Below are 11,282 nucleotides of genomic sequence, written 5' to 3'. Positions count from 1 at the left end.
TGCCAATAAATACTTTTTTAAAGAAAGAACACTTCTGTGCCTGTTTCTGTCTTGGCAACTTCAGTGGTGTGTCAGGGTGGGCAAGAAGCAGCTCCTCAAGGTCTCCATGTCTGAATGACCCTTTCCACTCCCCTGGCTCTTTCTTACCACCCTGTCCACAGCCCTGCTCAACAAACAGCAGCTCTCACTGACATTAAACAGCTTTTATTGACTCCACCAAGGGTAGGCTCTGGAAGGGATCCAGAGGGGGCTGTGTACCGCTATGCCCTGGGGACCAGGTTGGTTCTGAGGGGAAGAAGACCATCCACCCACTCACATGGCCTCTCCAGAAGTGTCTGCCATAGCTGTTTCTCCTCAGGTGTGGAATCCATCCAGGGCACCTGGAGCCCATAGCTGCTGCCTGGAAGTGGGAGGGCCATGATGGAGGGGATGGTCCCCTTGAACACTTCAGGTACAAGAAAACCCTCCCTGGCCCCAGATTATGCACTGTGCCCAGTTCTTAGTGGAGAGAGCCCAAGAAAGGGCAGAGAAGTGCCCAAGGCCACATACTGAACCCCCTGCCTCTCAGCTTTGTTCCCCTTGGGGCCATCCCCTGCTTACCAGTACCCAGGCTGAGGCGTGTGCCCCCCAGCTGACGGCTGGCTAAGGCCCCATGATCCCAGAGGGAGAGCTCAGCACAGGCCTGGCGCAGGTCAGCGGGCCCAAAGCCATCATAAACCATGGTGTGGTTGAACACAGGACTGAGGCTGCGTCGAACTACCCTTGTCCGTTGGCGGCTAGCTCGGCTGTCATCAGGCAGCACTGAGCTGTGAGGGGACATAAGCTGGTATTAGGAGACCACCTCCTCACACTCTGGAGCCAGCAGTCCCTGCATCTTGCCATTTCATATGTCCCTTGGCTCTTGCATGGGCCTGGCCTTCAGTCCTTTCTGTCTTGGGATCATTACACCAGCCTTCTTCCTGATCTCTTCCCTTGAAATTTACAACAGTTCATAGGACCCCAGAGATGACTCTGAAGTGCAATCCTGCCTCTTCCTCTTCCCTGGCTCCCTGTTGCCCCCACCCCATCAGTTTCCAAAGTTCATAATGCTTTCTGCAAAATAAAATATTAGGGCTAGAGAGATGGCTTAGTGGTTAAGGCACTTGTTCTACTTTAGCCAGATGCACAAAGGTGAGGCAAGTGTAAGGTCACACATGCCCACTAGGTGGTGCAAGAGACTGGCATTCGATTGCAGCGGCTGAGGCCCTGGTGTGCCAATTCTCTCTCTAAAAAAATAAATACTTAAAAATATTATTACAACATATAATCAGTGAAAGAACCACAAAATGGGCACCTAGAATCTGATTGGTCTACATCTATTTCACTTGTAGGATGGGGCAGCACCTAAAGAGACCCCAGAGCTTACTTTGAAAAACACTGGAGCTATGGGTGTAGCTCAGTGGTAGAACATTAGCTTAGCATGCATGAAGTCCTGGGTACATTAGCACCTTGAAAAGACAAAAACAGCCCTCTAAACTACAAGTTCAGGGCCAAGAAACTCTATAGGTTGGCCTTTGAGGTTCTCCATGAAGGGACCCCTGTGGCCTTCCATCACAGCCTCAGCTCTCCAGCAAGTAAAATAGGTGCACCAAGTTCAACAGATGCACCAGTCTCCCTGAAATGCTGCCTCTCAAAGGTTCCTCAACTTCCTGACTTTAAGCTTTTTTTCCTTGTCTTTTCTTTTTCCTGAGGTAGGGTTTTGCTCCAGCCCAGAGCCCAGGCTGACCTGGAATTCATTGTGTAATCTCAGGGTGACTTTGAACTCACAGCAATCCTCCTACCTGTGCCTCCCAAGTGCTGGGATTAAAGGTGTGCGCCACCACACCGGGCTAAGCTTTTATTATAGCAATCTTCTTCATTCCTGCTCAGTGCTCAAAGCCCAGGCTGAGCAGGGCATGTTGGCTCATGCCTATAATGCCAACACTAGGGAGGCTGAGGTAGGAGGATCACTGTGTGCTGAAGGCCTGCATGGACTACAGAGTGAGTTCCAGGTCAACTTGGCCTAGAGTGAGACTCTTGTACCACCAAAAAAAAAAAAAAAAAAAAAGCCAAGCTGGCTGGTCGGGGTTGGAGAGAAAGGGCTGGTGGGGTGGGAGATTGGGAGCAGAAGGAAGGGATGAAGGAAGTGTGCAGTCTCCTTACCACTGTATGAAAGTGTCCAGGGATCCTGAGCGCAGGGGCACGAGGTCCTGAGCTTCTTTTACCCAGAAGTGCAGCTCCCCACTCTGAGGCTGTCCAGCGCCTGCGGAGACTTGGCTCATGTCATTTCCTCATGGGAAAGGGGTCTCTCACCTCTCAGAGGCCCCGCCTGATCTCTGGCAGGGGCAGCCACTTACCTTCGGAGCCCGCAGGGACATACTTGAGGGACAGGGAGAGCAGTCCGCGGCTGGGAAGATCGTCTGGGGAGGGGGGAACCTGGACGAGGCAGAAGTGAGTGGGAGTGGGTTAGTGCAAGTCAAGGCCAAAAAAAAAAAAAGGTCCCCAAGGGGTGGTGCCTCCATGGAGGGGTTTGAGGGATGAGTGCCCCTCCTCCCCAGGAAAAGGCTGAGCGGGCCTGCCTTGCCTAGGCTGGTAAGGGTAAGAGAGGCAAACTGGAGGCTCTGTTGAAGGCAGCCCCATGCTGGCCCCCCGGCCTTACCCGGGGCTGCAAGGGGAGCCAGGTGCTCTCGGAGTCCCAGTTCCACGTATCCAGGGGCACCTCGACTTCACCCAGAAAGATGTTGCGACCCAGACTTTCGTGGTGCCACACGGACAGGCTCAGCACGCGGCCTGAGAGCTCGGCCTGCGGGACGGAGTACTGGGGACAAGGAGGTGCGCTTGAGTACTGCTGCACGACCTAGTCCTGCCAGCTCCCGGGGAGCCCCCTGGACATGATCGAGGCTCTGAATGTGATAACTTCCCAGCGCAAACTGCGGAGCTGGGGCACTCGCTCACCCGCCTGGCTGCTCCCTGCCTGGAGCCACCCGCTAGGTGGAAATGGGTGTGTGTGGGGGGGTGGGGGGTGATCATCCACGCAGGACCGTGTCCTCTTCGTCTCACCCGGAGAGTCTCGTTGAAGACTGGATTCAGATTCCGTTTCTTCACCGCGGTCTTGCGCTTGCTCTGCTTATCGGGTAGGAGGTAGCTTTTCACATAGCTGGGGCAAACGAGGAGAGGGCCGGGGGTAAAGAGGAGACCCTTCCAGAGCCTCCTTCCTGCTCTAGGGGTCTTCCTCACCCATCGTCTGGGGCACATACATCACACTTTTCTTTTTTTTTTTTTTTTTTGGTTTTTTAGATAGGGTCTCACTTTAGCCCAGGCTGACCTGGAATTCACTATGTAGTGTCAGGGTGGCCTTGAACTCACAGAGATCCTCCTACCTCTGCCTCCCGAGTGCTGGGATTAAAGGCGTGCGCCACCACACCCGGCTCACTTTTCTTTTCCAGGTAGGGTCTCACTCTTTCTAGCTCAGGCTGACCTGGAATTCACTATGCAGTCTCAGGCTGGCCTCGAACTCATAGCAATACTCCTACCTCTGCCTCCTGAGTGCTGGGATTAGAGGCATGCGTCACCACGCCCGGCTAACCCATCATTTTATGTGCCAGGCCTCCTGCTAATTAATTTACAGAAATGATCTCAATCCCCACTCCTCCCAATAACGTCGTCGTGCCTAAGAAGCTGAGGCCAGGGCCAGCCTGAGTGATGGGCTACGCCCTTCCATGCAGGTTCCCCGACCCGGTGGAAGGGGTGGGGTGCGGTGGGCACTCACGGGTCGGAGCGGCGACGCCGGGCGGCTGCTAGCCCCTGGCACTGGATCACGTGCACGCGCAGCTCGGCGGAGCCCGGATCGTAGCCCAGCGCGACGTTCACCGAGCCGCGAACCTGCACGCCGCCGGTCTCCTCCCCGGGCAGGCTCAGCAGACTGCCGCTCAGCTGCGGGCGGGGTCAAGGTTAAGGTCACGGCGCCGGGCGGGAGGGGGTCGCCCATCCGGGAAAGAGAGGCCTCAAGGGACGAACTGAAGAGCACCTCGAGGTTGCCTGGACTCTGGAGCGTCGGGTCCCGGGGCGAGGGCGGCCCTGGGGCTCGGTGTCCAGACAGGGGTCGGGGAGGCGCCCCTCGCCCTTCCTCTCCCGCGCCCCACTCACCGTGGAGGAGTTGAGGCTGGACACCGAGGAGCTGCTGCTGAGCACGCGGTCGGGTGGGGGGCCGAGCCCCGTGGCCTCCTGCCCATTGTGCAGGATCTCGGGTGTCTCCCTGGTCTAGAGAGGGGAGACGTGACAGGGGCGCCCCTTCCTGTCTCGGGCCGCCCTCCCCGCCCCGCTGCGGCCGCGCGGAGTCGCCGTCGGTTCGCCGCCACCTGCCGGGCGCACAGCCCGCCCGCCGTCCGCTCCGGGTCTTGAGAGCAGCCGCGGGGCGTTCCCGCCTACCTGGGCTGGCGGAGGCCTGAGCTCCGGCTCCGGTTCCGCCCCCGGCGCGGACTCCAGCTCCGCGTCCGCCGCCGCCACCTGCACTGCCTCTTGGCCCGGGGCTGGAGTGGGGCGCACGCTGCTGAGCGAGCCCCCATCCCGTGTCCTGAGCAGACCTGGAGGGGCTGGTTCAGGCCTCACTGTGACCCTGGGATCGCCCGTGGAGGATCCCAAGGGACTCGAACCACGGGAGGAGGAAGGCGAACAAGATAGTTGGGGGTCACTAAGAGCCGCCTCTGATTGCTAGGACTGCTCGTGCTCCCCAACATATGCTCCCACTCACCTTCCAGTGCCTGGGGCTCTTCCTCTTGTTCTGAAGCCTTTGAGGGGGCATATGGTGAGGAGAAATCAGATCCCTGAAGAAAGCAAGGGGTACAGCTTGCAATGGGAGCTAATGAGGAAAGGGTCAAAGGTCATGCTGGGGTCACAGGTCAAAGACTTCAGCTTGGCTACCCCAGCTGTAGACTTGGGGCTGCCCTCAGGGCAGGGTTGGCAACCAGCTGCAGGACCAGTCAGGCCTGTACTTCACACCCTGGCATCCCATAGCCTGCCCCTCCTGATGGGCAGGCCTGACTTCCAGACTCTGGGTGGGGGTTGTAGCATCTGATTGCTTTGCCCTACCCATTCTCCATTCTTTTTTTTTTTTTCTTTGTTTTTCTGAGGTAGGGTCTTGCTCTAGCTCAGGCTGACCTTGAATTCACTATGTAGTCTCAGGAAGGCCTCGAACTCACAGCAATCCTCCTACCTGGGATTAAAGGCATGTGCCACCACGTCTGGGCCCTGCACTTATTCTTTTTTAAAAAAAATATTTTTTATTTTATTTATTTATTTATTTGACAGAGAGAAAGAGGAAGAGAAAGAGAGAGAGAGAATGGGCACGCCAAGGCCTCCAGCCACTGCAAACAAACTCCAGACACATGCTCCACCTTATGCATATGGCTAAAGTGGGTCCTGGGGAATCGCACCTGGGTCCTTTGGCTTTGCAGGCAAACGCCTTAACTGCTAAACCATTTCTCCAAACCCACTCACTTCATAGTTGGATTTGGAAGTTCCCTTAGACAGATGGGGATCATCGCGCAGAGCAGGAAAGGGGTATGTCTGGGACTCTGGAGTGCTAGGGATGGGGGCAACTTTCTGAGCCCATTCATATTCAGGACCACTGTGAACCTGCTATGACTTTCGCTGGTCACTCACCTGGATCTCACTGGACCTCTCTGGAGCATCCTCCTCTATGGCGAGCCTAGAAGGAGTAAGCCAGGGTTGTCAGGGGAAGGAGCTGGGTAACTGGCACTTGCCTCCCTTTCCCCATGGCCTCCTTACCTGGATTCTGGCTCCTCTTCAGCATGTTTCCCAGCAGCTTCGATTTCACCATCACTTTCCAGTGCCTGATTTCCTGGGCCCAGGTCAAAAGTTCTATGAGCTTCCATTCTCAGGAAGACAGACTGCGACCCACAGGAAAGATCCTTGGCAATGCCCCGTCACTTCCCACAGCCTCAGATGGACAGGGCTCACTCACACATAGTGTGGGGGCAGCCAGGACTGGAATCCGGGGGCCCCTCTCTCCTGCTCACTTTGAAGTCTGCATCCTGGACTGCCCAAGGTTTGCCCCTTCCCTGCCCCAGGGTCTCCTCTCACCCCTGGAACTCTTCTTCCTGCGGATAGAGGCTCGGACAAGGTCAGAGCCAAAGCGGTCATGGTGGTGTCGCTGGGAACGTACTTCCTGGAACCAGTCCCCTGTTAGGATCTTGAGCTGCCCAGGGTCTGCCAGCGAGGCCCGGAGCTTGCTAGAAGACAGGGGGGTGAGGGCATGGCTGTCACTACTCACCCAACATTCCTGCTACCCTCTCTGTACTAGGGATTCATAAGTAAACTGGACTGGACCCTTGCCCTGGAGGAGCACAGGCTGCTGGAAAGACAGAATCCAGGATGGATAAGTACAGTGGTGAATGCAAGAAAGGCCCAGTTCTGTCTGTGGGAATCTAGGTGTGCTTGTTAGAGGAAGTGACATTTTAATTGCTTGTAATACTCCAGGTTTAGAGGCATAATAATTACTGTTTATCGATTGATTACTGTGAGCCATGTCGGCGTAACCCCCTTACTTCTGAGACAGGATTCCTTCGCCCCGTTTTAGCTCAGGGTCAGGGAAGTCACCCTAGGTTACACAGCTAACACGTCTTTCCTTAGACACAGCTTTGTCACTCAAAGTGTGCCTTTGCTGCTCTTCTGGGAAGGACCAGCTTCGGTTTGGAAATGAAGGGTGAATTTAGGGACTGGGGAGCACAATGTGTGGCTCCAGTGGGTATCATTCATGTATGTCTGCATGGGACTTATGGAGAAAGATGAGATGGGGGATGGTCGCTTGGGCAATCAGGTGACCTGTGGGCCATGCTCTGGGGCTTGCCTTTGACACTAGCTGACAGCATTGGGTGAGGATCCAGCAGGATATTAAGGACTGGTAGTGTCTGTCCATCAGTGTCCCCTGTCAAGGTGACGGCCAGAGGGGCCAAGCCCAGAGGCAGGGAGGTTGGAAGGGGAACTGGTACAGCACCCCAGGAGAGGTGATGAGGTCTGAGCTGGATAGGGTTAGAGAGGACCAAAGGCCAAAGCCAATAAACACTCAGACCACTGACAGGCATCTTTCAAGGATGGGAAACCCCCTCCTCTTGGCTGGTGACTGTCCTGCCTCACCTGACCCGCCCCTCCTCCAGTTGGCGCAGGCGGGCATCTCGCTTGAGGACCTCGGTGATGGCTTCCTGCTCCTCCTCCGTCAGGAAGCTGAGGTCCAGTAGTCCCTCAGCCCCAGGCTCTGGCCCATGTGCCATGGGGAGAGAGGGCAGGGCCCAAAGCCTCTTCTGAGATGAGTGACCGCCCTGAGGCATCAGCTGGGGCTGTGCCCCAGCTGGGCACAAGTGGCTTCCTGAGGGCAGATCAAGGGTCATATCAGTATTTTCCCAAATAAATGGTATATTCTTGAGCTGGCTGCCTGTTTCTTTCCAAGCACATGCCCAGGTGCTAGGTAGGGTACAACCCCAGGAAAGCTGAGGTCAAGGTAAGATGAAGTGTGAGGGATACACAAACAACCTGAGGCAAGGGCACACAAAGAACTGCAAGATGGCACATGCCCACTGTGCCACTATTGTCATATGTACACAATGATACCTGTACAAAGACAGGCACAGACCCGTGCCCAAGATCAGTGCACACTTATTCTTTTTTTTTTTTTTTTTTTTTTTTTTGAGGTAGGGTCTCACTCTAGCTCAGGCAGGCCTGGAATTCCTATGTAGTGTCAGGGTGGCCTCAAACTCACAGCGATCCTCCTACCTCTGCCACCACACCCGGCTCACACTTATTCTTAAACCTGGAACATGCAGACAAGACTCAGCCTACATAGGGTCACCCACACAGGAATCAACCTGGGGGAAATACAAGTTCCTGCATATGTACAAACCCTTCAGACTTTTTGTTGTTGTTTTGGAGGTAGGGTCTCACTCTAGTCTAGGCTGACCAGAAGTCCATTCCATAGCCCCAGGCTGGCCTTAGAAAGAGCGCTAGGGGGCTGGAGAGATGGCTTAGCGGTTAAGCGCTTGCCTATGAAGCCTAAGGACCCTGGTTCGAGGCTCGGTTCCCCAGGTCCCACGTTAGCCAGATGCACAAGGGGGCGCACGCGTCTGGAGTTCGTTTGCAGAGGCTGGAAGCCCTGGCGTGCCCATTCTCTCTCTCTCCCTCTATGTGTCTTTCTCTCTGTGTCTGTCGCTCTCAAATAAATAAATAAATAAATAAATAAAGAAAGAAAGAAAGAAAGAAAGAAAGAAAGGAAGAGCGCTAGGATTAAAGGCATGCACCACCATGCCCAGCCTTCTCTCAGACTTTTAAAATTATTGTTTATGTGTGTGGGGGCATGCCACAGCATATGTATGGAGGTTAGAGGATAATCTTGGGGTGTTTTTCCTTTCCTTCCACCTTGTTTGAGACAGGGCAGGGTCTCTTGTTTGCTGCTGGAGAGGCCAGACTAGCTGGCCTGTGAGCTCTGAGGTTCGCGCGACTCCATCTCCCATTGCTGTTATCACAGTGGATTCCAGATGTGCCACTGAGAGTCCAGTTTTCCATGGGTCCTAGAGACCTCAAATCTAAAGTACCCAGCCCTTTCCTCACATTGGCTGACTGGGCCATGAACTACTTGAAGCTAGGGATGGATAATTCCCCTCAACGTTAGCACTTTGCACACAACGGATAGCTGGTGATACTTAAAATGCAAAGGCAAAGCCAGGCGTGGTGGCACACGCCTTTAATCCCAGCATGTGGGAGGCAGAGGCAGGAGGATCGCCATGAGTTCAAGGCCATCCTGAGACTACCTAGTGAATCCCAGGTCAGCCTGAGCTAGTGAGACTCTACCTCGGAAAACAGAACAAAACAAGAAAACACTTGTACACATGAGTGGATGCACACACACCCTCAATACCCCTGCTGCCCCAACTCTCTGCACCTCCCTCCACCCTACTCGGGCCCATTTGGACTTCCTGTCTGAGGCAACCTCCTCAGCCCTCACCCCAACTTCTCTCTTGAAGGGAACCACAGCACCCATTGCCACCAGCCCTGGGGTGCCCCCACTGCCAGCACTGCCCTCTTGCCATGAGTTCCTGCGCCCCTCTGCTCTGGCCACATGCTCTGCCACCCCTTACTTAAGACCTGGAGAGAGGCCTCAGCTGGCAGAGCAGCTCATGCCCAGGCACCACAGTGACTCTGGAAGGAAAACAACGCCAGTTGAGAAGGGCAGGTGGACGTGGCAGGGAGCCAGTACTCGGGGGTGGCCCAGGTCTGAGGCCCCTGGACAGCCTCTCCTTTCCTCTCAGCCTCTTCCAAGCCTGGGCTCCAGGGCGGCTGAGGTTGGGAAGAGGGCGGTTCAGAGACAGGTCCTGGCTTGTGCCTGTCACCTCTTGCTTAGTCCCCTCCCAGCTGAGTCAGTGTCCAAGCAGAGCAAGCTTTCTTAGCCTGCTTCCCTCTCCGAAGAGCTGGGTTTGTGCACGTGTGTGTCCACACCACCCTGGGAGAGTGCCTGTGTGCTGACCGCGGCACCTTCCAAGAACGGCAGTGCTGGCTTGAGGGTCTGGCTGTTGCACACACAACTGGGGGCTTGTTTTTAGCATGGTGTGTGTCTCCATATTACATTGCCCTGCTGTGTGAGTAGAATGGCAGGCATGTCGATGTGCTGAGGGTCCACGGGTCTGTGTCGGGTATCTGTGTGCCACTTGATAATACATGGCTGACAAGATAGTGTGTGGTGTGTTCAGTGACTTTCTGGGGGACAGTGCTGCGTGTGCACAAGTGTGCACTTCCTCCTGGGGACAGCCAGGTAGGTGTGTATGTGTGTGTGGAAGCAGGGAGACATCCGGCAGAACTGAGCCTGCTCTTGTCCTGTAGCTCTGCCTGGGCTGAGCTGAGGGCATCCAAGCCCAGGGTCCCTCTTCCCAAAGCCCCCCTCTCCCTTTAAAGGCAGATGAAACGCTTGGTTCTCCCTGTCCTGTATCAACACTGTATTGTCAGACCCTTTGATGATAAAAGGATTTATCCATCTGCCTTGCCAGGCCAGAGTCCCACACTTGCTCCCCATCCCCTACCCCAAGCTCCCAAGTGCCAGAGGGTGCCTAGGGCACCAGGTGTCAGTGCCTGCCCCTCAGGAAACTGGCAGAGGAGGTGTGTTACCTGTAGGGGTCCAGTAGGGGAGTACACCTTCGTAGGCAACTCCAACTCTCCAGGCAGGAGTTTCAGGGACCCGAGCCGAAGAGCTGTAAAGGACTAAAGCTGACTAGCCCAGCCTGCAGCCGGCCCAGAAGGTGGAGGAGGAAACACCTCAGCAGGGCCTGGTGCAAAACCGGGCCTGGAGTACAGCTCTCTGGGGTGTGCCACAGCTGTCAGAGAACCCGGAGCTGGTTTGGTGTGCCCCAATGGCTCAGCCTATAGACTGCACTATAGACTTACTCTGTTACTCCAGTAAGGCCCCACCCACAGGACCAGATCAGGGCCTTGGCTGGTCCATCTGTGGAATGGGTCATAGCCCTACCCTGCCCACAGAGGAGCGGATAGGAAGGAAATTGCATAGAAAGCAGAGTTAGAGACCTTTCTTTCGAAGAACAGGGTAATAGAAGGATTGCAGTCTTCGCAGTTAACAGTTAATCTTGAGCAGACTCCCTGCTCTGGCACTCATTGGTAAGAGCTTTTTTTTTTTTTTTTTAAAGTAAATAGAGGCATTTATTTCTGGCCAGGACTACAATTTGAGTCAGGAACTCAAGAGTGCAGCCAGATCTTTATTTTTAACTTTAATTTATTTGCAAACAGAGATTTGAAAGACTGAGAGGAAGAACAACAAAGAGAAAGGACGCACCAGGAGCCCTTGCCACTGCAAACGAACTCCAGACACATGTGCCACTTTGTGCATGTGGTCGTCTCTCCCATACCTAGAACTAGCAAGCTCTTAAATTGATGCTGTCACCTCTCTGGGCTAACTTCTTCCTGTGCAAACTGCACAGCAGGTGAAGGGCCCACCCATTCAAAAGGAAGTGAGGCTGGAGAGATGGCTCAGCGGTTAAAGGCACTTGCTTGCAAAGCCTGACAGCCTGGGTTTGATTCCCCAGGACCCATGGAAAGTCAGATGTACAAAGTGGCATGAGTCTGAAGTTCATTTGCAGTAGCAGGAGGCCCTGGTTTGCCCATTCTCTCTGTTTGCAAATAAAAAAGAATGTGCCAGGCATAGTGGCGCACACCCTTAATCCCAGCACTTGGGAGGCAGAGGTAGGAGGATT

At 54.8% G+C, this 11,282-nt stretch overlaps 1 protein-coding gene across 1 annotated transcript; it reads right to left on the bottom strand.

Annotated features, from left to right (window-relative positions):
• Positions 1 to 217: 217 nt before the first annotated feature.
• Positions 218 to 10,243, bottom strand: Sytl1 (synaptotagmin like 1). The gene is made up of 15 exons (XM_004671230.2): positions 10,186 to 10,243; positions 7,174 to 7,402; positions 6,121 to 6,269; positions 5,806 to 5,878; positions 5,680 to 5,725; positions 4,769 to 4,841; positions 4,447 to 4,547; positions 4,165 to 4,278; positions 3,788 to 3,951; positions 3,079 to 3,175; positions 2,678 to 2,836; positions 2,376 to 2,454; positions 2,182 to 2,281; positions 601 to 806; positions 218 to 400 (listed from the first exon to the last, which is right to left on the bottom strand). The coding sequence occupies exons 2-15, from the start codon at positions 7,362 to 7,364 to the stop codon at positions 261 to 263; spliced, it is 1,692 nt and encodes a 563-aa protein (XP_004671287.2). The 5' UTR covers positions 7,365 to 7,402; positions 10,186 to 10,243; the 3' UTR covers positions 218 to 260.
• Positions 10,244 to 11,282: the final 1,039 nt, after the last annotated feature.

The sequence above is a fragment of the Jaculus jaculus genome, chromosome 5, assembly GCF_020740685.1.
Source record: "Jaculus jaculus isolate mJacJac1 chromosome 5, mJacJac1.mat.Y.cur, whole genome shotgun sequence".
Classification (NCBI taxonomy): Eukaryota; Metazoa; Chordata; class Mammalia; order Rodentia; family Dipodidae; genus Jaculus; species Jaculus jaculus.
This window is presented reverse-complemented; position numbering and strand designations above follow the sequence as displayed.

Bases quoted from the DNA above. Each gene is read 5' to 3' on its own strand.
- Sytl1 (XM_004671230.2), bottom strand. From the start codon at position 7,364: ATGCCTCAGGGCGGTCACTCATCTCAGAAGAGGCTTTGGGCCCTGCCC. The intron at 5,726-5,805 runs GTAAGGAGGCCA...TACTCCTTCTAG, and splicing joins GAAGAGGAGCCAGAATCCAG to GCTCGCCATAGAGGAGGATG. The intron at 4,548-4,768 runs GTGAGTGGGAGC...GCCCCACTCCAG, and splicing joins AGAGCCCCAGGCACTGGAAG to CCCCGGGCCAAGAGGCAGTG.